Here is a 27,965-nt window from a genome sequence, read left to right on the forward strand (position 1 = left end):
TGATTTCACGTAAGTGTGATTCTCAGCAGCGTTATACTCTAGTGAGCTGGAACATGTATTATGGGGTCCATCATTATCAGGACATTGTAAGCATGGTGTATGTCCAGCTTTATTTAACTTTGAAAGCATTTACAGAGACATGAGCTTCTTCTGATACTGTAACACCTTACAAGCAATAACACAACCCCTCACTCCTGCCTGCAACACTGGAATTACAAAGCACATTACAGCTACAAGAATAACCTTTAAGATGATCTGCATTGAATATGAAATGACTATGAATCCTCTACCTGATGATTAACACAAGAAAGTAAAAGTGTGAATTCATTTCTAATTTATCGGTCAAGCTCAACTCTTATAAAATCAACAAAATATATAAAAGATTAGACTTTTCTCCCTCTCTAACGCTGCATTCCTGCAGAGCAGACAAACGAAGGTCACCGCCAGTCGTCCTCCAAAGAGTTAATATTAGATATGTTTCCAACCGTGACTGATCACCTCCAGCAAATATCTGAACTGAGGTCAAGCAGGTACCGACTACTAGACCACACCGCCACACAAACAGATATTACTCCTCAAACAGAACCTGGAGGTAAGACTTTTTACATCCGTGTATTTATTTTATCTTCATTCAGGAATAATCGTTTGAGACATTTTTATTTGCATTATGATGCATTTCAGGGCGAAATGAAGAGCTCGGATGAGTCTCCTGGGAGTGATGCAGACGAGCAGAACGACATCCTGGGGCAAGAAAATCCATCAGAGTCCTTCCATAATGAGATCCCGCTCCTGCTGGATCCATGGAAACCGTGCAGAGGGACCCGTGCGACTGTCAAAGGTCAGAGCGGAAAATCAGGAGATTACAATCGATGTGCTTTAGACCGACTCAATTAAACCAGAAAGCCAGACTGCATGTGATATTGTGAGCGATAATTATTTGCTGAGATCAAGGAGAAGGTAAAGATTTTAATGGTAAAAGATGGTGTTTCAATTTAATCCCTTAAGTATTTTCTGTGTTAGGAGTTAGTGGCTAATGTTCCTCAAACATAATATCATAATTCATATTCTGTTTATTATGTGTAATGTTTTGATGTTTGATTCATATTTAATTCTCTGTTTCAGGCCTTTCAGCCTTTAATTTGGCCAGCAGGTATTTGTTTATTTGTTCAGAAATGAATTTGACCAGACATGAAACATTAAAACCTCCCATTATCTGCCATTCAAAGCTATTAACTAACCTCCACATTCACATTCACCATGGAAACCAGTGACTGCTGCCAGAAACAAGAGCTGATCAGTAGCTTCTGTTATTTAGTCTGTTTAGATGGACATTTCTGTATTCACCTCAGATTTTCAAGCAGGAAACGGGAGAACCTGGATGGGCGGTAGCAGCAATCTCACTGCAGCCCCTCCAGAAACAGCTTCATCTAGTTCAGGGGTCAGCAACCCAAAATGTTGAAAGAGCCATATTGGACCAAAAACACAAAAAACAAATATGTCTGGAGCCGCAAAAAATGAAAAGTCTTGTGTAAGCCTTAGAATGAAGACAAATGGCGAAAGGCGAAATGTCGAGAAAAAAGTCGAAATTTTGAGAAAATAGTTGAAATGTTGAGGAAATAGTCAAAATTTGAAGAAAAAAGTCAAAATTTTGAGAAAAAAGTCGAAACGTCCAGAAAAAAGTCGAAATTTCGAGAAAAAAGTCGAAATGTCGAGAAAAAAGTCAAAATTTCGAGAACAAAGTCGAAATGTCGAGATTAATGTTGAAGTACAATCTCGAGAAAAAAGTCGAAATTTCGAGAAAAAAGTCGAAATTTTGAGAAAAAAGTCGAAATGTCGAGAAAAAAGTCGAAATGTCGAGATTAAAAAGGAAAGGAAAAAGGAAGAAAAAAAGGAAAAAAAGAAGAAAAAGAAGAAAAAAAAGAAAAAAGAAAAAAAAGAAGAGAAAAAAGGAAAAAAAGAAGAAAAAAAGGTCAAACATTTTTGAAAAAGCTCCAGGGAGCCACTAGGGCGGCGCTAAAGAGCCACGGGTTGCTGACCCATGATCTAGTTTATTATTATTTGTAGGGTTTCCTTTCAATTATATACGGATAGATGGCCCTTTATTCAAGTTGTAGACAGGAAGGTGGTAGAGAGAGAGAATGGGGATGACATGCAGCAAAGGTGCACAGACCGGGATTCGAACGCTGCAGGAGGAGTGTAGCCTCAGCATATGAGCCGCTTGCTTAACCCACTGCACCACCTCTCCAGCGGTCAGATGGCTCAAGCAGCGACAGCTGTCTGTGTAGCAAGGATCTCTGGGAAATGTAGTCTGTAGATCTGTAGGTCTGTAAATCTGCTGTCCATTAGTTACATCTGATGATGTCACAATAATTATTTATCTAAAAGTGAACTGGATCAAATTAGAAACAGGGAAACCTTGTCATGTTTATATTTGATAATGTTACAGTTATTTATTATTATTCGTTATCTGTTAGTGCTGTTAATTTGCATGAGAGATGCGTAAATTTGCACATAGAACAACAATAAATCATACATTTCTTATGGGAAAACAAGAATATGCTTATTTTAAAAAAGACACCATGATTTCCAAGTGTTTTAAAACAGTTTAGAAACATGTGAAATGATAATGTAAAACTAGAACGTAAATTCAGCTCTGTGCTTCTGACACTTTTTGTGCTTTTAATGATACTAACATTTGGTGAAAACATCATATTCTTCATGTTTAAGGAAAATGTTCCTGGTTATTTTCACATACTATTTCCTGACAAACAGCCATGCAGACAACAAGCATAACCGCATGTTTGCAGATGAAGTAAACACATAAAATGTTACTGTAGGTCAAAGCTGAGGCTTCACGTGGAACTGAAGGCGTGGCCTTCAGTCTTTTTCCATCAAAAAGAGTTTTTTTCCATTATTATTTGTTTTCATTGTAACCGTCTTTGGTTACCAATGTCCCTTTCTTTGGTTACCAATGTCCTTTTTTGTGCTGGATTTGCATGTTCCTTGTAGGCCTGCATTGGATTTCCAGAGTCTCCGGTTTCCTCCCGCAGTCAGAAAAGATGTACGATAGAAAGGTCATTAAGTTTATCCCAGGTGTTTGATGGGTGTTTATTTTTTGTCTGCATACGGTCCTGTGGTGAACAAGTGACCTGTCCAGGGTGTATCTCTATATTTTGCCTAAAGACACTTGAGGCAGACTCGAGCAGACCCTCATGACCATTTAAACATTTTTTTCCACACACTGAGGAAGTATTAAACCTAATATTGTGATAAGAATACTTCCTATTTTAAGATTTACACCTTTGATCACAAAACTATGTCTGGATCCGATTTAGGTTCAAACAGGCACACATAGTTGTTTTTTTTTAAAGGTATTGTGACATCATTTTTAACATGCTTTTAACACTATTAAAAGTCTTGGCCAACATCCCTCAAATGTGTCTAAAAGAGTGTAACAAGAAAAACTTCACTCTAGTACTCTTTTCCTGGCTTTTTATTACAGTGTTTTTTTGCGCCGTGAAAAATGCTTCCTTTCCCCCCTTTCCTGTCAATCATTGCGCCGCTCCTCCTCCAAACCTCCTCCTCCTCCAGCCATACGCTCACAGCGGTGTCGGAGAGTTAAGCCGAGAGCGACAGGCGAAGCATGCACGGAAAAGCAGGAGGGCGAACCACAGCAAACAATCATAAAAATAAAGGCATGCAAGCAGCACTGTCCCCTTATCTTAAGTCCAGTCAGTGGCCGCGGGTCTTCTTAGCAGTTTTCCTCCGGTGATTAGAACAAAGGAGGCTCTAAACAGCTCCTTGTTAAGCCTCATTTATGGTTCCGCATTAAATCGACGCAGAGCCTACGCCGTACGGTCAGCGTATGGTGCGCGTCGCCGCGTAACCCTACGCCGTAGGCTCTGCGTCGGTGTAACGCGGAACCATAAATCAGCCTTTATGGTGCGCTGGAGAGGAGAGGAGACAGGGAGCTGGGTGGAGGGGGCGGTGATTTAGCGGATCGTTACGTAACGATCCGCCACCAAACCACATGCGCCGTTTTTGCATAGTTATGCGGAAAATCCCAGAAAGCACACAATACACTGAATGTTAAAAGTTTGTTGTTTTTTGGGTGTAATTGATGTCAAGACACCCAACAAAACACAAAAAATCAAGAAAAATGTGTTTTTCATGTCACAATCCCTTTAATAAGTTTCCACTTAAATAAAAAACAAAAAGAAAAAGATTATGTAAGGTTTTTTCATTTGGCTTCTTACCTATACATTAACACCAGCAAGATTGGCAATACACATTTTTGGCTATATAGGGTATAACTTTTTCAAGTTCGTTTTCAAAGTTGTTTGCCTTTTTTTGTTTTTTCAGTGGAAAATGTGACCACGGAGCCTGGTCTAAGTTAGCCTGGTCTAAGTTAACCTGGCCTAAGTTAGGCTGGTCTAAGTTAGCCTGGTCTAAGTTAGCCTTGTCTAAGTTAGCCTGGTCTAAGTTAACCTGGCCTAAGTTAGCCTGGTCTATGTTAGCCTGGTCTAAGTTAGGCTGGTCTAAATTAGACTGGTCTAAGTTACCTGGTCTATGTTAGCCTGGTCTATGTTAGCCTGGTCTATGTTAGCCTGGTCTATGTTAGCCTGGTCTAAGCTAGCCTGGTCTATGTTAGCTTGGTCTAAGTTAGCCTGGTCTAAGCTAGCCTGGTCTAAGTTAGCCTGGTCTATGTTAGCCTGGTCTAAGTTACCTGGTCTATGTTAGCCTGGTCTATGTTAGCCTGGTCTAAGGCCCAATCTCAATACTCCCCCTTCTTTTCTCCACTCGCCCTTCTTTTCTTCCCTAACCCCTAAAAAAGAAGGGGGATATTTTAGGGCACTTGAGATCTAGGGCACTTGGCCCAGGTGCCTGTCCCAATTCTCCTACTCCCCCTCGTTTTCATCCCTAACCTGAACAGGAAGCAGAGAGCCAAAAGCTGTTTTAATTTCAGCTGTAGCGCTGTTAATATGGCACTTTAATAAGTTTTAATATTTTTTCAGGCATAAAGGTAACCTTAAGATCCGCAACCGGGGCTCAGTTTATCCAAATAACGCCTGTTAAGAAATTTGACCCGATGTTTTCGGAGATGAGAAGAGCCGCCGCCCCCGGGGAGCAGCAGCAGATCACAGCCCGAGAAGAGACGTGTCCGCCGGGTCAAGCTGCTGCATCGTCCCGGGAGAGAAACTCTCTGTCTCTGTGTGATTTGATATTCTGGAGTTTTACTACACCTACTGCCCTCACATGTGACTCATTATCAGGTTTAATTTTCAATTGCCTGTCCGTAGGGTGGCTGTTGAAGCTGAGGCGTTGTTTGGAAAGAGTGTGTAGCATTGAGTGGTACAGCTACGCTGCTCTGGGCGTTTTGATGGCAGTCCTGAGTTTCCTTATGGACCTCAGTGTGACGAAGCTGCTGAGAGGTGAACTTACAACCTCGTACACAAGTAAATACACAAAAATATACTCCACATATGCTAAATACATAAATGTGGATCCGCTTCTCCCTCACGTTCCTTTCAGCTCATCAGTGGCTTTATGTGAAGCTGGAGGGCAACACTCTGCTGCAGTTCCTCTGCTGGACTCTTTACCCAGCATGCCTCTGCGCGTTAGCGTCAACGTTCTCCAGCAGCATCTGCCCTTTCTCTACAGGTGTGTCTGGAAGCAGTTACAAAGTACACAGTGGATTATTTTTCTTCGTTTTTCACAGGGGCCCCTACGCAGGAGGCCAAAGTGATGTTACTGAAAATGTAAATTCCCAGTTTGTCCTTAAAGGCAGGGTAAGTAATTTCTAGATGATGTCATATCTGTTGATATCTGAGAAAGAAGATTGTTAAAACATGACATAAAAGGACATATTTACCAAATGTGTTCTGGTTCAGAAGTCATGCAAATCACATACCCCGCCTTTAAAGAGTTTAGTGCTTATCGTTTCTCTGAAATCAGATAAACTCCCTTTTCTGTGTCCATGCAGTGTTATAAATGCCAAAAATCACATTTGCAAAATCTGCTTAATTATATTTTAATATTTTAGGAAGGAACAGTGGTTACAGTAAGACACTGCTAAACTGCTATTTACTGCCCCCAATCATTCAAACTCTATTATATATAAACTTTATTTGTATTTTTCCTCTTGAATAGAGCACATTATAAAGTGACAAGAACAGATATCGAGAGCTCAAACCTTATTTTGTTTATTTATTTGATGTGTGAAGCCTTCCATCCACCACGCTGGTCTGCAGTAACCTCTGTGCAGTTTTAGATATCGCTCATTGAAAACTGTTCATAGCTGAATGGATCGTCATCTCGGTAAACGATCTCTCATTCGATTAGTGTTCCTTTGGAATCGTTTTATTTGATTTCATCATATTTGTAAAGTTTAACCACAAAACAGTGAAAAATAAACAAGTTTGGTAAGATTTTATGTGAGTTATAGGTCATTCTCGAAATCCTTTAATGGGGTTCTGCTTTTAACGAATCATGCAACCAGTACCCCCACTCCCAGTTCAGACATTCCAGCAGACACCACACCAGCCTGGTCGCCATGGTCACCGACGTTCCCAGAGAAAGGTGCACAATAGCTGGCCTAACCTTTTCAGGAGCTTACCTGGGCAACGGACAGGGAAAGAAAGGAGAGGCATTCAGGGCAACCAGGGCTAAGCGAGGTGATGGGGATGTAGGGCTTTGTTCTTTCCTTCCTGTCAAGAGATTTAAGCTACAATATCAAAGGAAATGCCATCGTGAGGAAAAAAGGGTTATATTTAGGATCACAGACGCCCTTGAAAAAACAATTGTTTTGAAGCGTGGAGCTAAATGTTTCAAGAAAGGGATTCATATAATATCAACATGCAAATCAGCAAGTAAAGCTTAAATACCTCCAGATGGACCCGGATACCACCCAGAATCTGTGGCGGGAACTTAATGCCATGAAAGCTTTTAAATCTCACAGAGGAGGCTGGGCCTTCAATCGCCATGGAGACATTGCTAGCTTCAGATAATCATAAGAAGTGCTTAATCCCTGTGATGCTGTGTAAGCCTTATAAACAGTTAACTGGGAAAAGAAAAGAATATTCTTGCCATTTTTTTAATGTGAAAAAAGAAACATGTTAACTAAAACTAAACTGTAAACTAAAATTGGCTGTCCACTGCGTCACTTTGTTGTTCAACAGTTTCCAAATTTTCATTCTTTGATTTAATCTTAAATCTTAAAAAATAACAGGAAAGTATATATGTATTTTATTTCCTATGCAAACTCCCTCACTTTTAGTAGTATCTGTCCTTCCGATCCACGATGAATGTCACACAGAAAAAGTCAAAGGGAGACGTTATCTTAGTAATTCAGGGAGCGGTGATGGCGGCTCCGCGGTGAGAAAGTAGTCGCCGATTTCATCAATCCTACAGAGTGTTTTCAAGGATCTATTTGTGCTCAAATGTCAGTGTTTGGGTATGCAGCGCTGTTGCAGGTTTTCTTTCTTTCCAAGTATCTATATGCACCACATGCTTTGAAAACAATTGTTGTTGTTTTTTTACTGCCTAACAAAGAAAAGAAAGATTATAGATTAATCATAAATAGAGACATGAACTTACCCAACCAGAGAAACAGCCTCAGGCCAGGAAAACGATTTGAACAAGGTTTAACTTTCAACCCGTCGCGTTTGTGCTGATTGCCCTTGAAATCCCACAGAGGTCATTGCAAATAGATGTATTATTATTCATTTATGATTCTGACATCGTCACTTTGTCTGGTTTTTCTGTTTTGTTTGTAATGTCATCCTTCGGGTGGTGTTGCTTTACTTCTCCTCAGGCTCAGGGATACCAGAGGTGAGAACCGTGCTGGCCGGCATCCACATGCCTCATTACTTGTCTCTCACAAATATGTTTGCCAAGTTTCTAGGTCTTATCTGCACGCTGGCAGCCGGCAGCACTGTTTTCCTGGGCAAAGTGGTGAGAGACAACTCATTATTGTTGTTGTGCAAAATACGCTATACTCTAAATTATACTATCTATAAAGGTGATTGTTTTTTAGAAGGTTTTTCTCTGCGTCCTTCTGAGATTTGTATATTTGTCACTTCAAATCAGGGTCCATTTGTTCATCTTTCCACCATGTTAGGCGCCTACTTGGACAACCTCTGCACTCTGATTAGAGGACCTAAGAAGGTAAACCAAAGCAAAGTAACACTTTGGTTGAATTTGTAATAATGCAGATATGGGGGTCATATTTTGATAAATTAATGCGCCTCAAAAATGCGCCTCATCTATTTAACCCCAAAATATTGAGATGATCTCAATATCACTACTAAATCTGAACATATCTCGTGCAGGGTATTGTGACATCACAGATCCAGATCAATCAGTGTGCAACCTTAAACCACCTGCCATGAAAAAGCTGAAAATAAATCTTTTTAAAAGGCTACTGTTATAATTTATCATTATAATATCATTCTATTTCTGGTCACTTTTATTCTTTTTATGGCTTTATATTTTGAAAATATACTATTGGACTGATTGTTTTTTGCTAATAAAAGTAATTACCGTATTTTCTGGACTATAAGCTGCACCTGTATATAAGCCGCATCAGCTCTATTTTTAAAAAAACAATAAAAAAAGATATATAAGCCGCACCCGCTCTATTTAGAAAAAAAGATATGCAAGCCGCAGATATTTATGTTGTTAGATTAGATATTTACTACATGTACAGAAGGATTTTGAGCTGTAAATGATGTACATGTTTGTACCTAAATAGATCCTTTCCTAACAGTGTCTTTTAACACGGCAGCAACTTTGCTGATTAAAACGGGACAGAACCAAGAGAAAATAACCGGTATTTATGTATCTATTTATCTGTTTGAAATCTGCTTCTACTTCTATCTGCTAAAGAAGAAGTAGCGTATTCTTCTTTGCATTTATTTTGTCTTAGTTTTTATTCTAATTCCGGTTAGCACTCCCCCTAGCGGTGGAAGAAAAATCCACAGAATAGCCGCACCTTTGTATAAGTCGCATGGTTCAAAACCTATGAAAAAAGTAGCGCCTTATAGTCCAGAAAATACGGTAATAGACTTCTTACTGGAACATTTATGCATCTTGAACCCAGGAATCATCATAATGCATGTTTTTGTTATTGTGCGCTAGATTTTGAGGTCTGAAAAGAGACATAATGTGTTTTTTAAGGAGACAGGAGCTCCAGCAGGATTGGTCGTAGCTGCTGCAGTTGGAGTAGCCAGTTGTTTCGGCGCTCCCGTCAGTGGTGAGACAGCCGGGAATATCCAACATTTCCATGAATCCGCTCTCATTGCTTGACTTGCCTAATTCATTTCAACCTTTGATTTATCTTCTGAAAGCTTCACAAAGTTGCACTTCCCTTTCATCCCCCGTCACGCGTCAGCCCCCGTTGAACCCCCTCTAAACCCTCGCCTTCAACTTGTTTATCTGTTTAACCTTTTCTCTTCCTTTGATCACCTCTTCGCCAAATATTTTGATCCCCTCACCTCAGCTCTTTTTTTCTTTCTGCTCCTGCATCTTTTGAACTCCCTCTGTGGGATAACCTGAAAATGTCACGGTTAACATAAATCATCACAGTGCCTATCGACGTCTGAAATACCGGAATCCAGATTCATTCTGGATCACACGAACACACAGGAAGCAGAGCAGGTTATTACAGCGGTCTACGGTTCTGTTCTTCATGTTCATGCAGTGTTTCCTTTGTCCCCTCGTGGTGTAGGTGTGTTGTTCAGCGTGGAGGTCATGAGCTCTCGTTTCGCCCTGAGGCATTACGGGCCCTGCTTCTTCTCAGCTGCCTGCGGGGCGCTGACCTTCCGCTTGTTCTCGGTGTGGAGCGGAGAGGGAGGTAAAGTTTGCCCTCACCAGCACTCGCCCCTTCACGGTCAACGCGGAGACAGGTGTACTTTACGACTACTTACACCTCGACAGAGGTGTCAAGTAACGAAGAACAAATACTTTGTTACCTTACTTAAGTAGAAATTTTGGTTATCTATACTTCACTGGAGTAATTATTTTTCAGACGACTTTTTACTTTAAATCCTTACATTTTCACGCAATTATCTGTACTTTTTACTCCTTACATTTTAAAAACAGCCTCGTTACTCTATTTCATTTCGGCCTTTAAAAAAAAAACTATCCAGTTAAATTGCTCCATCCGGATAGAGTGAATTTGGTTGTGGTTGTTTCAGATGTTCTTGTCCAGTTTTGTTCTTACATCCGTTCCCTCAGATTCCTGCAACTAAACTTGGATGTACATTCCAATAAACGTTAGGATAAATGATAACATTCCTCTGAAGTTTGACTTTTTGCACCATTACAATACTTATAGGCAACTAGTCATCATATCTCCTGCTCTCTGAAACACATGTAGTGTAGCTCAATAGTACACATATATGGTTCTTTAATATATTTGCATTATACTAAGATGCATTCATTTTCAATGGCTTTTGTCCTTAATGGCTTTTCCCCCCTTACATTACTTTTACTTTTATACTTTAAGTAGTTTTGAAACCAGTACTTTTATACTTTTACTTGAGTAAAAAACTTGAGTTGATACTTCAACTTCTACAGGAGTATTTTTAAACTCTAGTATCTATACCTCTGCACCTCGAACATCAAGAAGGAAGCCATAGACCCAATAATCAGATATCTGATCATTTATTAAGCCAGTGATTTATTTGCTGTCTCAAGTATAAGTACACACACCTCCCTGATGGCCTTTCAATTACTTTTACACACAAGTGTTTGATTACTTAGTTTCATGGAAACACATTCAGTAACTTTTTGGACATTAAAAGCGCTTCCATGTTTATCCCCTTGATGCCTCATACGAAACAAAACATGGACATTTAGACAATGTTTTCTTTCTTTTACAGTTTTCTGATCCCTATTTATTTTGTATCTCTGTGAAAACATGAGGTCGTTAATTTTATTTTTCTATTTATTGTACTTTTTTCTTTTTCAAGATTTCTTAAGATTGTGTTTTATCATAATAATAATAATAATAATAATAGTAATAATAATAATAAGTATTATTATTATTATTATTATAATTATTATTTATATATATATATATATATATATATATATATATATATATATATATATATATATATATATATATATATATATATATATATATATATATATATTAATCTGTTTGTATGATTGTCTTCTCTCTCATGAAAACCTCACACTTGAAGGTAAAAGCTTTGCTTTAATTGCCTAACTAGCTAATTAAACTGCTAATGGCTGTACCTACCGTGCCTTTGACTGGGAAAATAAGCTTTGGGAAAATTAGCTGTGACATTGAAATTAACAGTAAACAAGTTGCAATAAGACGCAGTAGCAGCCAGGAGAATTAAATCATTTACTGGCAGTTAGAACCTGAAGTTATAACTCCAATTTGTTTTGTGTCCACAGAGACTCTTCAGGCATTGTTCAAGACTAATTTCCCTACTGCGTTGCCCTTCCATCCACTGGAACTTCTGCTGTTTGCTTTCCTGGGGTTTGTTTTCACAGCGCCTGCATAATTAAACCAGTCTCCTATTCGTTCTTGTCTCACTAATAAAACCTGACATCTGTTATTAGAGTTAATATCAGTCACAATGAAAAGAAGCTCAGCTTTGTTTTTCTGTTCTGATTAGTATTCAGTTTTTTCGCTCAGTTTAATCTTTCCAATCAAATCCTGATCTCTGCCCTACCTTTGTCAAGTCTAATGATCATCCATTGTGCCCTGGGTTAACGCAAGCCTGTGGTTTCCTGTTGTGGAAACAGGCTGCTGTGTGGAGCTGTGAGCTGCTGCTATCTCTTCTGCCATCGCTGGATCCTGCACTTCACCAAAACAAACCCCATCGTCGTTAAGATGCTGGCAACAGAGTGAGACCTCAGTGATGACTCATCTACAGAGCCTTTTCCAAGAAATAGTCCAAGAATACATTAATGCTTGTATTAGAAAACTCTGCAGAAACAATCAGAGCAGGAAATGAATTTCAGCCTATCAAAGTTCCCCCTGGGGTGATCTTCCACGTCTCCATGTGAAAACCTCTCTGCAGGAAAGGTCTGTACTCTGCCCTGGTGGTCTTCTGTTTGGCATCGCTGACGTTTCCCCACTCTGCTGGTCGATACATGGCTTCAAAGGTGGGAGTCGTCCGCCTCTAAAACCTCCCATCTATTTCTCCATACAAGTTTTCATCTAGTTGAAACAATATTTCTCAACTAGTCAAATGTTTTAATGCCATGAAATCCACCGAGTCCATGTAAGTGCATGCTCCTTTTGTACAGTATGGTTTATTTATAATCAGTCCAATGCCTAGACCGATATCTATGGAGGAACAAAACTGAAATAATTACAAATAAAGGCAGAAATATATAATGCCCCGATGGGACATTTTTTGCTGGATACACCATGGATTCCTGCAAACATTGGAAACCGTTGTGTTTGGTGATCCTGTCTGTCGAGGACGTTGAAGATGCCTTCATAATTGGATTTATGATAGCAAGATTTCTTCTAATTGGAGGGGGGGGGATTCCTGGTCTATCGACAAACGTGTAAGTCGTCGACAGCTGTTTTGGCCCTTTCCGAGCTGCCGGACGTGGCTGAGGGGATAAGCACGGCGACCAACACTCAGACTTTAACGCTGGAAGAGCAAAGCCGCAAGCTGGATGCGATTCTTGAACAGCATCGCAGGCTGGCTGCGGTCTTTGAGCTCATTGGCAAGATGGAGAAGACCTTGGAGAAGTTGGAAGCTCGGCTTGGCGGGAATTGATCACAAATTTGTCTGTTTGGAGTCGCCATTGATGAACCAGAGACTAAAGGCAGACAAGCAAATTACTCAGTCTGTCTGTTCTTTGCAATATAATTGTTGATTCTATAATCTGGCCTTGACAGAGCAGTTTGGCCGATCTCTCCAGTCACAATCTCCCTGGTGGAATGTAAACAAGGGACTCTGCCCCCACTAACCCTCCCCTCTCCCAGGAACATCTGTGGACCTGTTTCAGAACTGTACCGAGCCGCCTGATAACATCAAGGACATTGGCTGAGGAGCAGCTCTGAGCGAAGTTCACGGACTTACCGCTCACACACACACTTGCTGATAACCACACCTCCCTCATCTCAGGCCCACCGGGAAGGCGTTGAGATATATATATATTGTTTTTCCTTTTCCTTACATATGCATTCCTTGTTTTTATATTCCCTCATCTCCTCTTCACTTTATGCATTTCTGCCTCATTATGCAAATGACCTTCTTGGTCCAGCTCCTCGACTATTGGCCCGATCCTTTTTTTCCTGTTTATTGACTAATAGTCAATAACACGACAATGGAATGTAAAAACAAGGAACCCAGATAGCAGAATATGTTAAATCACTGTTGAATTATGGCCAATAAGGTTGATTTTTGACAATTGATGGTGGATCAATCAATCAGTCATCCAACTCTAATGCCAACGTGTAATCAATGTTGAATCCACGTATTCTGTTTGTCGCGGACCAGGCTTCAACATGGCTTCAATGTTTCTGCCGATATTTCAATAACGAATCACTCATATTTTGCTATCAGGGACTGCATGTATAAGGAAAAGGACTATTTTTAATGATGTCAGTTTTGGTCCTCCATAGATATCTGGCTTTTTTGCTGTACATCTTGATCAAAAATGTGTTTAAATCTACATTTAAAATAACTCACCAAGACTTGCACAATTAACCACTGCAGTAACGTAAGCAATGATGTCTGAATCCATTATTATCATTACAAGTATTGTGTTACTCGGTGTCTGAGGGCTGTTTTATCTGTTGCAGAACTCGTTGATCTTCCTGTCAACAGTAGATTCTCTGTGCAGCGCTTCACGCATCACGAGCTGTCCTTATTTTCAAGGCTTAACTCCAATCAAGTCTGATTTATTTACCTGGCACATTAAGAACCAACCAACACTTTCAAATATACAGAAATCGGTCCATTGTGTACATTTGTGTCTATATAATTAATAACTTACAAAATATTTGGTGCAGAATTTCTTCTGTCACACTTTTAAAAAAAAAAGAAAAAGCTCTGGTAGACTCAGTTGTGTAGCCAAATCAGTAAATAACTAACAAAACCCTCCAAGAACACACAAAAAAGAACATTTACATAACCAGCCCTGATTAAGATTCAAACTGCAAACTGCAAAATATATTTGTCGGCACGTAATTATTTCAAATCATTCCATAATTCAATCTCTGTCTCGACACAAGCTGACAGCTTCTTCACGCCAGTAGCCAAGACTGTCGTCAGCTTGTGGAAAATCTTCTAACTGAATGGTGACAAGAGAAAGGCAGTCTGCCAAATACATGTGCAGCTGCAGTCTGGTCTACAACAGTGGCACAACGGCCCAGAATAACATGAAATAAGGGGGGAAAAAACAATCCCTGATTTCAGGGGATTTGGACCCAAATGTAGGACACAGCAGGCCAGTAAACAACAGTCCCTTTTAATATTAAAATGAAAATGCTGCACAAAGCAGGACATCGGTTGGAAAAGACAAATAAAAAATTCACAAAGAACACAAAAAGCAGCACAGGCTGAAGGACAACAATACATGCAAGAGGAAATGATGAATTAATATGCAGACTGACAAGCACAGAGACTTCAATCAATCCCCACAGGAGGAAGCAGAGGTTAATGCACCAGGGGGCGTTCTTTCAAAGTAAAACGGGATACAGCTAAACGAGTCTAAACAACAAAAGAGCACAAGTGAACATCGGCTGAAATTTGAGGAGAACTATACAAGGCTCAGATAACTCCAAATCATGAGTTATAATTGTCTTATACAATTAGTGTTAAATTGGCTCAAGATTATAACATCTACTCGAATGTGCTTTTGCAACACAATGCAGTCCAACTGTTTTCTGTATTTTATTAAGTGCACTATTTATATTGAAGTAGTTGCTTGACTACTATAATTTATAATGTATTACATCTATTAGCAGGTAAAATATTACATGCAAGTGCGAGAATAACATACTTTTAATGTGGAAAAGCTTTGAATCACTTGATTTGGGGGGTTTTAACAGTTTTAACAGTCCTACATGTTCATGCTTATTTCTTTCTTCCAGTCCTGTGGGTTCAGGTTGTAATCCACGTGTCATTTACGTTAACAGTACACCACGAAGCAGCTCCTCACTTCCCTGCTGGACCGCCGGCCCTGGGACTCTCCGCCCCACAATGCATCAGTGCAGCTGGAGCTGCCGTTGGAGTGGAGCTCATCAGGGACTTCTGTCTTCTTTTCTCTAGCTTTCTTCTTGTTCATGAAGGTACACGTTACAGACAGGACCGTTAATGAATACTTTCTGTTTATCTGCGTTTTCACAATGACGGATAATTGACAAAACGTAATTGACATCTTTGCAAAGGAGTTGGAAAACAAAAGGCAGTGCAACCTTGGAGCATGGGTTGATAACTGATGCTTGATGGAGGGAACAATTCTGTGACTTTTTAACCCTTGTGCTGTCTTTGGGTCAAGAAAGGAGGAAGAGAAGAAGGGAGGAAAGAAGGAAGGAAGGAAGGGAGAAAAGAAGGAATGAAAGAAGGAAGGAAGGGAGAAAAGAAGGAAGGGAGGATGGGAGAAAAGAAGGAAGGAAGGAAGGAAGGAAGGAAGGAAGGAAGGAAGGAAGGAAGGAAGGAAGGAAGGAAGGAAGGAAGGAAGGAAGGAAGGAAGGAAGGAAGGAAGAATTAAAAGAAGGAAAGAAAGAAGGAAGGAAGGGAGAAAAGAAGGAAGGAAGGAAGGAAGGAAGGAAGGAAGGAAGGAAGGAAGGAAGGAAGGAAGGAAGGAAGGAAGGAAGGAAGGAAGGAAGGAAGGAAGGAAGGAAAGAGGAAGGGAAGAAGGGAGGAGAGAGCAGGAGGAAAGAAGGAAGGAAGGGAAAAAAGAAGGAAGGAAGGAAGGAAGGAAGGAAGGAAGGAAGGAAGGAAGGAAGGAAGGAAGGAAGGAAGGAAGGAAGGAAGGAAGGGAGGGAGGGAGGGAGGGAGGGAGGGAGGAAAAGATGAAGGGAAGAAAGAAGGAGAGAGCAGGAGGAAAGAAGGATAGGAGAATTAGGTCATTTTGACCCGAAGACAGCACAAGGGTTAAGGCAAGAAACCTCAGGAGAACACAAAGTAATGGTCTGTTTGCAAGAATCTAAACGTTTGCAAGAATCTAAATATCTTTGAACGAAGACATTCTGTTATGAAGAGCAGATCCTAATAACTGGCAAAACAAAGGCACCTAAAATCCATGACAGGATTTGTTTACCACGAGTTTACCTCCTCCTTGAATTACCACATGCAAATGTTGAATGTCTGCCGTGATGCAGCCACCAGCAGACCTGCAGACATCTGACAGCTTGTGTCTCTGTTGTTGGTTCTGAGCTGTGGATGTTGGTCCTGGCCTGCACGCTGCCTCTGCAGCTGGATACTTCATGCAGTGTTTGTCTGTGGTGAGTTACAGGAGGACTGAGCCAAGACAAGGTCCTCGGTGGCTCAGTTTTAAATCCCAGTGTTCCTTTGAGAATGTGAAAACTGAAATAATGTATGACTTGTATTTAATGATTTGTTTTCTCCTCTCCAGGGGCGGCTATTGGACGTTTGCTTGGTGAAGGAGCGGCTCATTTGTCCTCATCCGTAAATCCTGGAGGTTACGCAATCACTGGTAGAAATTTCTGTTCAAAACGTTTTAACCCTTGTGCTGTCTTTGGGTCATAATGACCTAATTCTCCTATCCTTCTTTCCTCCTGCTCTCTCCTTCTTTCTCCCTTCCTCTTTGCTCCCTTCCTTCCTTCCTTCCTTCCTTCCTTCCTTCCTTCCTTCCTTCCTTCCTTCCTTCCTTCCTTCCTTCCTTCCTTCCTTGTTTTCTCCCGTTCTTTTTCTCCTTCCTTCCTTCCTCCTTTCCTTTCCTTTCCTTTCCTTTCCTTCCTTCCTTCCTTCCTTCCTTCCTTCCTTCCTTCCTTCCTTCCTTCCTTCCTTCCTTCCTTCCTTCCTTTTTCCCTTCCTTCCTTCTTTCCTCCTGCTCTCTCCTTCCTTCTGCTTCCTTCCTCATTTCTCCCTTCCTTCCTTCCTTCCTTGTTTTCTCACTTTCTTTTCCTCCTTCCTTCCTCCTTTCCTTTCCTTCCTTCCTTCCTTCCTTCCTTCCTTCCTTCCTTCCTTCCTTCCTTCCTCCTGCTCTCTCCTTCCTTCTTCCCTTCCTCTTTTCTCTCCCTTCTTTTTTCTCTTCCTTCCTTCCTTCCTTCTTTTTTCTCTTCCTTCTTTTTCTCTTCCTTCCTTCCTTCCTTCCTTCCTTCCTTCCTTCCTTCCTTCCTTCCTTCCTTCCTTCCTTCCTTCCTTCCTTCTTTTTTCTCTTCCTTCCTTCCTTCCTCCTTCCCTTCCTTCCTACCTCCCTCCCTCCCTCCCTCCTCCCTCCCTTCCTTCCTTCCTTTCTTTTTCTCTCCTTCCTTCCTTCCTTCCTTCCTTCCTTCCTTCCTTCCTTGTTTTCTCACTTCTTTTTCCTCCTTCCTTCCTCCTTCCTTCCTTCCTTTCTCCTTCTTTTTCCCTTCCTTCCTTCTTTCCTCCTGGTCTCTCCTTCCTTCCTTCCTTCTTCCCTTCCTTCTTTTTTCTCTTCCTTCCTTCTTTTTCTCTTCCTTCCTTCCTTCCTTCCTTCCTTCCTTCCTTCCTTCCTTCCTTCCTTCCTTCCTTCTTTCTTTTTCTCTTCCTTCCTTCCTTCCTTCATTCCTTCTTCCTCCCTCCCTCCCTCCCTTCCTTCCTTCCTTCCTTCCTTCCTCCCCTTCCTTCCTTCCTTCTTTTTTCTCTTCCTTCCTTCTTTTTTCTCTTCCTTCCTTCCTTCCTTCCTTCCTTCCTTCCTTCCTTCTTCCTTCCTTCCTTCCTTCCTTCCTTCCTTCCTTCCTCCTTCCTTCCTTCCTTCCTCCCTCCCTCCCTTCCTTCCTTCCATCCTTCCATCCTTCCTTCCTTCCTTCTTCTTTTTTCTCTTCCTTCCTTCCTCCTTCCTTCTTCCTCCTCCCTCCCTCCCTTCCTTCCTTCCTTCTTTTTCTCTTCCTTCCTTCCTTCCTTCTCCTTCTTTCTCTTCCTTCCTTCCTTCCTTCCTTCCTTCCTTCCTTCCTTCCTTCCTTCCTTCCTTCCATCCTTCCTTCCTTTCTCCCTTCTTTTTTCCCTTCCTTCTTCTTCCCTTCCTCTTTTCTCCCTTCCTTCCTTCTTTTTTCTCTTCCTTCCTTCTTTTTTCTCTTCCCTTCCTTCCTTCTTCCTTCCTTCCTTCCTTCCTTCCTTCTCCCTCCTCCCTTCCTTCCTTCCTTCCTTCCTTCCTTCCTTCCTTCCTTTCCTTCTTCCTTCCTCCTTCCTTCCTTCCTTCCTTCCTTTTTCTCTTCCTTCCTTCCTTCCTCCCTCCCTCCCTTCCTTCCTTCCATCCTTCCATCCTTCCTTCCTTCCTTCCTTCCTTCCTTCTTCCCTTACTCTTTTCTCCCTTCCTTCCTTCTTTTTTCTCTTCCTTCTTCTTTTTTCTCTTCCTTCCTTCCTTCCTTCCTTCCTTCCTTCCTTCCTTCTTTTTTCTCTTCCTTCCTTCCTTCCTTCCTTCCTTCCTTCCTTCCTCCCTCCCTCCCTCCCTTCCTTCCTTTTTCTCTTCCTTCCTTCCTTCCTTCCTTCCTTCCTCCGTCCCTCCCGTCCCTCCCTCCCTTCCTTCCTCCATCCTTCCATCCTTCCTTCCTTCCTTCTTTCCTTCCTCCTTCTTTTTCTCTTCCTTCCTTCCTTCCTTCCTTCCTCCCTCCCTCCCTCCCTTCCTTCCTTCCTTCTTTTTTCTCTTCCTTCCTTCCTTCCTTCCTTCCTTCCTTCCTTCCTTCCTTCCTTCTTTTTTCTCTTCCTTCTTTTTCTCTTCCTTCCTTCCTTCCTTCTTCCATCCTTCCTTCCTTTCTCCCTTCTTTTTCCCTTCCTTCCTTCTTCCCTTCCTCTTTTCTCCCTTCCTTCCTTCTTTTTTCTCTTCCTTCCTTCTTTTTTCTCTTCCTTCCTTCCTTCCTTCCTTCCTTCCTTCCTTCCTTCCTTCCTCCCTCCCTCCCTTCCTTCCTTCCTTCCTTCCTTCCTTCCTTCCTTCCTTCCTTCCTTTTTCTCTTCCTTCCTTCCTTCCTCCCTCCCTCCCTTCCTTCCTTCCTTCCATCCTTCCATCCTTCCTTCCTTCCTTCCTTCCTTCCTTCCTTCTTCCCTTACTCTTTTCTCCCTTCCTTCCTTCTTTTTTCTCTTCCTTCCTTCTTTTTTCTCTTCCTTCCTTCCTTCCTTCCTTCCTTCCTTCCTTCCTTCCTTCCTTCCTTCTTCCTTCTTTTTTCTCTTCCTTCCTTCCTTCCTTCCTTCCTTCCTTCCTCCCTCCCTCCTCCCTTCCTTCCTTTTTCTCTTCCTTCCTTCCTTCCTTCCTTCCTTCCTCCGTCCCTCCCTCCCTCCCTTCCTTCCTTCCATCCTTCCATCCTTCCTTCCTTCCTTTCTTCCTTCCTTCCTTCTTTTTTCTCTTCCTTCCTTCCTTCCTTCCTTCCTTCCTTCCTTCCTTCCTCCTTCCTTCCTCCCTCCCTCCCTCCCTCCCTCCCTTCCTTCCTTCCTTCCTTCCTTCCTTCCTTCCTTCCCATTCCTTCCTTCCTTCCTTCCTTCCTTCCTTCCTTCCATCCATCCTTCCATCCTTCCTTCCTTCCTTCTTTCCTTCCTTCTTCTCTTCCTCCTTCCTTGACCCAAAGACAGCACAAGGGTTAACTGCAAGTATGAAACAGTGAAATATAGTTCAGTATACCGGTAGTATTGATATCCCACTTTAATGCATAAGTGTTTACCCCCAAGTTTGCATAAAACATGAACAAATATTGATCCTAATATTATCTGAAGTTTCCTTCGTCATTATTGGTATTGATCTTGGCAGGTGCAGCTGCTCTCTCCGGCGCCGTAACGCACACTCTGTCCCCGGCTCTCCTGGCCGTGGAGCTGACCGGCCAGTTCAGCCACGCCGTCCCCATCCTCCTGTCCACCTTGATAGCCAACGGCCTGGCGCGCTCGGGGCATCGCCCGTCGTTCTACGACGCCCTTACTATCAGCAAGAAGCTCCCCCACCTGCCCTCCCTGAAAAAAGCCTGTCCCCAGTGAGTAGAAACGAAGCTCCAGACTGACTCAAAGAATGCAGTGAGATAACTGGAGATGAAACTGAACTGGCGTTATATGAACTTGTGCTTGTGAGAATTTAATTGGGCTTTTTTGTGCTTTGAGACGACTGTTTTTGAAACCACATACTGTACTAAGGAAGCAGCTGGATGGCTGTGTGCTTGTACAAAGATATACCAGTCTAGCTCAAAGGCTGTATCCATAAAGCAAAAGTGTGTCAAGGATATGTTTCAGCATTTGCATTTGCAGGCCTTTGCCACAGGTAAAGGTAAAACCCCAGTTTTTGAATGTTTCTGGAGCAACTTCTCGGTTTGTGCAAGAACACAATGTTAATTCTGCACAATCTGAGGTTTAAACTGCATTTGAGAAGTGTAACAAGGCTAGTGTTACGGGGGTCACCCGACAGGACAGAGGACACAGGGTTTAGTGCAGGAACTCCTTTATTTCACCCAGACACACGTGCACCAGCAGAACCTTCAGCAGAGCCCTCTCCCAGCAGACCTCTTGCTGGTGTGCAGCTGCTCTTTATGAAGGCAGGCAGGGTGGAGAGGCTGATTGGGCACACCTGTGCCCAATCAGCCTCTCCACACCTGTGCCCAATCGGCTGAGTGGCTGCTCCTCCACCCTGCCACAAGAAGTTTGACATTTTTCTCAGTTCGGGTCACGGCTTGTCATGAAGGAGCCGGCCCAGCTGAGAACCAGTGCCTTTGAGCCATGCGTCCCTGTAGCGGGGGTCACATCACAGCGTCCTGTTAGCGCTGTAGCATGGTTGTTTGTGTGGCATCAACAACAACCACCAGCCCATTAGGCAGCACCGGCTGTATTCTACATTGTAACTGCATTACTTATGACTGAAACCTTTCCCACAGCCTGAGGTGCACTTCTCTGGAAAGATTGTTATGCACCAGGGGGACACAAACCTCAACAAATGCGATTGATGTGCTTGGTATTACCTTCCCGCTACTTCCTCATTTTAAAAATAGATTGCAGCAGCGTCAGAAGAAACTACTGTTCAGCATTTTTCAGCTGCAGCTTAGATAAGATATGCTTTGTTTTCTCTGTCGCCAGGTCTGAACTACATAAAGAAATCAAACAAAGGAAAGCTTAGTACTGCAGAAATTAGTTTGAACCACCACCCAGTGTTTAGTGTAACTACAGATCAATACAAACAACAGTAGACAACTATAAGCACCAAAAACAATAGTGTGTAGGTGTGTAGTTAGTATGTAGAACCATGAATCATAAGGCAAGTCAGGCGTCAAATCTCATGACGCAAAGTCTTATTCCAAGACATATCAGATGGTACACATGCACATGCACAGTACTGTCAGTCACTCTTGTCATCGTAACATCGTAACATAAAAGCCCCATGAGGTCAGAAGTGGCACTGCCACAAAGATAAAAATAACTGAGACCTTATAAATGCAGAGGTCATTAAACTTGTTTGACCTGTCATTTCCGCCCATAGCGTGGGTCAAAATCAACGCCCAAGTTGTTTTTAACTTCCTTCACTTTAAAATTATCTACTGGATGAACTAATAATGAAAACAAGAAGTTTAGACCTCTTAAAACCTCACTCACCCCAAAGCAAGAGGTTTAAATATAAAATCGATGATGATGGTGGTGATGATAATGATGATGACAACTAGCAGGTTTGTCAATCAATCCGACAACTAGCAGGTTTGTCAATCAATCCCCAGCCCTGGCCTCTGCCAGAGTGACCCTGTGTGGCACATCGAACACCAGATTACCCCCATCTGCCCGCCCAGTGGGCGGAGCCTCAGCCCATTCACGTCTTCTGTCCAGAAACGTCATCCTACCGGAAAATCCTTTGACTGAATCAATATACAGATGATTCAATTCAAAATCAATTGCTTCATTAGTAGCATGATTAGTATAAATACATGTTTACAGGTTATTTACAGTTAAAGTCAAACTTACCACATCCTGTTGCTCATTGGAGCGTGGACAAACATTCCCACGGCACGATACTTGACTGTCAGAAGTTAAACTAAAGATTATCTTTTTTTGTCTTTTCATTTTTGAACTCCTTTGTTCAGAAAGCTCAAAATTATTTCAGTATATGACATAAATATTCATCAGATATGTGTGTTTTTATACAAACATATGTTTTTGCCTTTTTCTTTACCACTATCGTTTCATAATTTTTCTCAAATATAATTCTCAAATACATTCATATAATACTAGACAGGTTAATCACCTTCATCTTCCTTTTTATAAAACTAAACACGGCCAGTTTTCCCTCAGATATCGTGGTGTACAGATATATGGGACTCCAAATCTCACATTATCAAAAGCTCTGTTTCTCTAGAGATTTTTAAAAGAAATTCATCATCTCATTTAATTCACATTTAAAAAACGTCACAAGTTTTCTTTGTTGATTTTTTTTTTTTTTTGATTATTTTTTGTGTGTTGATGATCTGTAACTACTGTATGTAGCCTAACCTTCTTTGTTTATGGTTTTCGTCTTGTTGTGTTTTTTTGTTTTTGTTTTTTGTAATTACTGTTTTACTTCCTAAATTGAGGGAAGGTTTCGCTGCATAAGCCTGTTGGTTTTTTGACCTCTCCTGTCACATTTGTTTTACTATTTTGATTGTAAGTGTTACTTTTATTGTGTGCAAACTAATAAAATAAAAATAAAAATAACATTTTTTGTAAAAACGAAACTGTAACTGAGGTAAAAACAAGTATTCCTTAACTTAATGGAGGTGAAAGTAAAGACTGAACCCTTCAGCAGACCTCTGTGTTATGTCAGTTGTTTTGCTAAACCCTCGCTGGATTTTTGTGATAGGTCCTCTCATCTCTTTCCCAGGCTCCCGTCTACCACTTTGGAGAAGGTTTTGGGAGAGAAACCTGTGCAGCTTCAGAGAGGAGCTGGCCCGGCAGAGGTTCAGCACGCTGTCTGCAGCAGTCGTGAAGCCCAGATCCCAGTGGTGGACTCGCACGGTGCCAAATCCCAAAACATTTTCTCCAATTCTCTGCCTAGAATATTAAAGAAGTACGCCTTAGGATAGGGGGCATGGGAGGAAAGTCATTCAAATCCTTACTGAAATGGCTATTGAATATGAATGAATGAAATATCCCAACTCCATTATTATTCAAGTGAAAGCTGCAGAGAAAATAAAAAGAAAGAGGAGAAACATGGACGTTTTCAGAGGCTGAAGCAGTGCAGCAGAGTTAAAGTGGCCGGTGAGGAGGAGACACTTTTCAGAAAGTAGTCAATTGGCGAGTTGAGGTTTTCAGCAGCAATCACATGGATGACTTTTTAGGTTTTAACACTCAACTGTGAACCACCAGAAAGCTGCGTGCACACGTTAAACTGTAGGTGTGGAGGAGAAAATTGATTCTCTACTGTTATTTTGTTATTGTTGCAGAGTCCAGTATTTTACTGGGATTTGTTCTGCGATCAGACCTGCTGATGTTCCTGCGGCATGGGAAGACTCAGGTAAAACGGTAACTGCAGACTTTAGAAGAAGCAACAAGCTTGACATTCTGGTTTTTACAAAGCAAGTCATGCTTTTTAAAAATCCTAAAGAAGCCTAAAGAAAAAAAGAAGCATGCAGTCAGGGGCAGACTGCTGAGTGGCTGATGTAAAGTTCATCTTGTGACAGCTCACATCCACTTGAAAGCATCTCACATTTTCTGGTCACAGAATTATAAAATTTGAAGAAAATAAGGCTCCTTATCAAAAAATGACAGAGTAATCCATAGGGTTGGAGCTGCAGGCAATGATAAACACGTTTCCAGGGGTTTAGAATCAACGGCTAATGCTGAATGCAAAAGACATGAATGGAAGACATCTGTTCTGTTGTGTGCAGAGACTGGAGGGACATCTGGATGAGGTCTGCTGCATTCACCCAACATCGGTCCTGTTATCACCTCACAACACCGTGGAAGAGGTGAGAGGATGAAGATATGTGAAAGGGTTGTTGAAGAGTTAGTGAAATACTTTTATCCAGTTCTTGTCTGAGTGTTAGGGGAGATCGAATCTGTTCTTTAGTTTGTTAATTAAAAGCTTAAAAGCTGAAACTTTGCTTTAAATTGTAAAAGTTAGAAGAGTGTCTCTGTAGAAGTTAGAGTAAGAGTCGTTGTGTTGAACAGAAGTTGGGGTGGTGACAGGTGCAGCTCGGCAAGCCATTAAAATACCTGTTTTCGTTCCTGTCAATCATGTCTGCAGTGGAAATGGAGGAATGGTTAAAAAAAAAAGAGGCACAATGATGGTCACACACGAATATACACAAAAAAAATACACAAAATAGACTAATCTTAGCAGAAGAAAGGAATATGAGGTGGGACTGGTGACATGTCAACTATTTTACTGACAGACGCTCTACAGCCGAGGTTCTCAGCTGGTCCGGCTCCGGGACCACAGATGGTGCAGTTTAAAGCTCAGGTTGAACAGAATTTCCTCTGCATGAGAGCAATTCTGGATGAAATTGAAAGAAAATAGAGCAACAACTGAAAAAATAAAAAGCCATAGCTGAATATTATTTGGAATATTTCACAAGCAGTGTACTGATGAAACTGTTCAACCCCATCACTGAAGCTGATCAGGCTGACATAACGATCAAGACGTTTCATGGAGGTTTTTCCATCGTGAGAGGAGAAGAGCAGGACAAACCATTAGAAGTTAATACCTTAAAAAAAAAAAAAACAGAAAGTAGCAGACAACACAACCTGTAGCTTCTGCCACATTTCACTGTTTAAGTCAACGTACGTGGTTCATCTCACCTCTGAGAAAGTAAATCCTAACTGACGAAGGTCCCCATCGACAGGTCATCGAACTGTACACCCTGGGAATTCCACATGAGGAGCTTTATGAATTATATCACCTCTTATTTAATCCCTCCCCCGCTGTGCATCATGGGAAAACAGAGTGCATAGCGCATAAGAAAGCAGGCAAAAACCTGGAAGCAGAGCAGTGCAGCCTTTAGCCAACGGTCAAGAGTTTTACCTGCTTAAGCGAAGATATCATTAACGGTCTGTGTGCCAACGTCATTCACAAAGACGAGACTCACGTCACGTCATCACCAAGATAACTACATCAAGAGCACCAGCCTACAGAGAACCATTCCCTCCATCTGCAGGACGCGACATCTTTACAAAACTTTACTGCAATTTTCTGCTTATTTTCTTCACCGTGGGCTCTGTGAACTCACTTTTCACCAGTTCCATCATTTCAGCCACAGCAGGCGCCTGGTTGTCGCCATAAAAAGGCCCTGAACACAACTCAGCCCTCAGCCGCAGACAGTTACAGGAGGTGAAAAACAGCCAAAGCCAGAGCTGTCAGAAGAATGGTGGAACAAAAGATAAAGTTAAAAACGAATGCACTTACCTTCCTCAGGTGGATAAAACAGTATTTCCGAGTTGAAAACTGCAAAATGTCAATCGTGTGTTGACATTTGTTTTTAACACTGACCCCAAGTGGTCAAAAAGGGCAAAAGAAATGCTGTGATTACAGACTTGATGACACATTAGTATCCAGTTTACTGCAGACGTGTTTAGCTCTGCTTCCAGAACAGTCCCAGTCAACTTTTTAAACTTCAGCTTGTGTTTTTTCTGCCCTTCTAGGCCTTCAATACCCTGATGGTAGTCGGAGCTCAGACCCTGTTTGTGGCAGATAAAGGAAAGTTAGTTGGGCACATCACGCGCCTGGAGGTAACGACTCTTTAATTCCAGCGCCCTGATATATTTATGTGTTGGGGTTCGTCTTCAGGGCCGTCTCTCCTTGTCTTCCTTTCAGATGAAGCGAATATTAGAGGGCTTGGCCAGCGGCATGGAAGCAGCCTCACGAAGGACATGAGCACTTACCGTGACCGTTTCCTTAAGCTAGATGGATGGAAGCCTGGTTAACGTGCAATAAAGCCTGTGGTTGATAATCCTGCCTCTTCATTCTCCGAGCGTGGCGACGTTCTCGCATGAGCGGCTCTGTGATTACCTGCTGGCCCCGATCACAAACAGCTCATTGTTAGCTGGGTCTCATCCACGGAGCGAGTGTCTCATTCCCTGAAATGCACCTTCTGACATGGTAATCCTCCGAAACGGGAGTGAGCAGGCATTTTTAAGAGTTCAACCACGAGCACGGCGGATCCCGGCCGGTGCTTTTATCCAGAGTGAGTTGTGAAAGTGATACGTCTTGTATCATGAATTACACAGTCATCTTTCTCACTTTCTAATTCTCAGCGGCTATTTATTTTTGATTTCATTTGCTATCGGGTTAAAGTTTAGGAAAGGTTTGGATTAGAAGGGATTAAACATAGGGGTGAGGGGGTAGTTTATTGATTAATCCCATAAGTGGATACAGATGATGGATGTATAGAGTTCCTCAGATAAGGCTTTGGACAAAAATCTCTTAATTAATGTAGGGTTGCCCAGTTCTGCATGCTTGAGATGTTTCTCTGACTCAGATGAATGTGTCATTAGCAGAACTTGGTGATTTGATCAGACCATTTGAATCAGACGTATTGAAGCAGGGAAACATTTAAAATACACGTGGCAGCAGACCTCATGGACTGGAATTGGGCAAACCTGATGTTACATATCCAAATCTGGTTTTAAAAACGTCTTTCTCTGCGCCTCTGTCTGGGGTTTCCAGGTTATGAATGTCTTTCTGCAACCGCCTGAAACTTCGTTCCCCTCGGGGCTTCCAAGAGCTTTAGCAATACCGATGCCTCAGGTCCTACTCAGGTTCTGCAGCCACCTCATGTCCCACCGATGCCTCAGGTGCCACCGCCAGAGCTTCAGAAGCACAGCGCTCGCTGCCTGCTCAGCTGGATTTGTCTTTTTTGGACATACAGGACTGTCTCAGAAAATTAGAATATTGTGATTTTCTGTAATGCAATTAAAAAAAGAAAAATGTCATACATTCTGGATTCATTACAAATCAACTGAAATATTGCAAGCCTTTTATTATTTTAATATTGCTGATTATGGCTTACAATTTAAGATTAAGATTCCCAGAATATTCAAATTTTTTGAGATAGGATATTTGAGTTTTCTTAAGCTGTAAACCATGATCAACAATATTAAAATAATAAAAGGCTTGCAATATTTCAGTTTTTCACTTTATTGCAATTTTCTGCTTATTTTCTTCTCTGTGGGCTCTGTGAACTCACTTTTCACCGGTTCCATCATTTCACCCACAGCAGGCGCCTGGTTGTAGCCATAAAAAGGCCCTGAACATGACTCAGCCCTCAGACGCAGACAGTTACAGGAGGTGAAAACAGTTCAGCTAAAAGCCAGAGATGTCAGAGGATGGTGGAACAAAAGATAAAGTTAAAAACGAATACACTTACCTCCTCAGGTGGATAAAACAGTATTTCCGAGTTGAAAACTGCAAAATGTCAATCGTGTCTTGATATTTGTTTTATTTGTTTGACATTTCAGCTTAAGAAAAACTCAAATATCCTATCTCAAAAAATTAGAATATTCTGGGAATCTTAATCTTAAACTGTAAGCCATAATCAGCAATATTAAAATAATAAAAAGCTTGCAATATTTCAGTTGATTTGTAATGAATCCAGAATGTATGACATTTTTGTTTTTGTAATTGCATTACAGAAAATAAAGAACTTTATCACAATATTCTAATTTTCTGAGACAGTCCTGTAAGAAGGAGTTAAACAAAAAGCTTTTTTCGACTTCTAAACTGAACCTCTCCTGATACGGAGTTCAAATCTCTTCTGAAACCTAGAGCCTCCACAGGTTCCCATGATGTTGGAGTCTCCTGTCCTGCCGGCTCGATCTGCGGCGTGCAGACTGACTCAGCTTAACAAGGTCTAGTGCCAAACAAGAGCCGATGCCTCTGGCAGAGCTGAG

General features: G+C 41.6%; 1 protein-coding gene across 1 annotated transcript; it reads left to right on the plus strand.

Moving 5' to 3' along the window:
• Positions 1 to 685: 685 nt before the first annotated feature.
• Positions 686 to 26,019, plus strand: clcnk (chloride channel K). Its single transcript, XM_061735049.1, has 19 exons — positions 686 to 838; positions 5,301 to 5,432; positions 5,533 to 5,661; positions 7,814 to 7,953; positions 8,089 to 8,166; positions 9,178 to 9,253; positions 9,728 to 9,853; positions 11,431 to 11,515; positions 11,785 to 11,886; positions 12,063 to 12,147; positions 15,146 to 15,298; positions 16,389 to 16,457; positions 16,587 to 16,668; positions 19,891 to 20,107; positions 22,960 to 23,093; positions 23,522 to 23,592; positions 23,966 to 24,046; positions 25,719 to 25,805; positions 25,891 to 26,019. The coding sequence occupies exons 1-19, from the start codon at positions 688 to 690 to the stop codon at positions 25,948 to 25,950; spliced, it is 2,058 nt and encodes a 685-aa protein (XP_061591033.1). The 5' UTR covers positions 686 to 687; the 3' UTR covers positions 25,951 to 26,019.
• Positions 26,020 to 27,965: the final 1,946 nt, after the last annotated feature.

The sequence above is a fragment of the Cololabis saira genome, chromosome 12 (assembly GCF_033807715.1).
Source record: "Cololabis saira isolate AMF1-May2022 chromosome 12, fColSai1.1, whole genome shotgun sequence".
Lineage (NCBI taxonomy): Eukaryota > Metazoa > Chordata > Actinopteri > Beloniformes > Belonidae > Cololabis > Cololabis saira.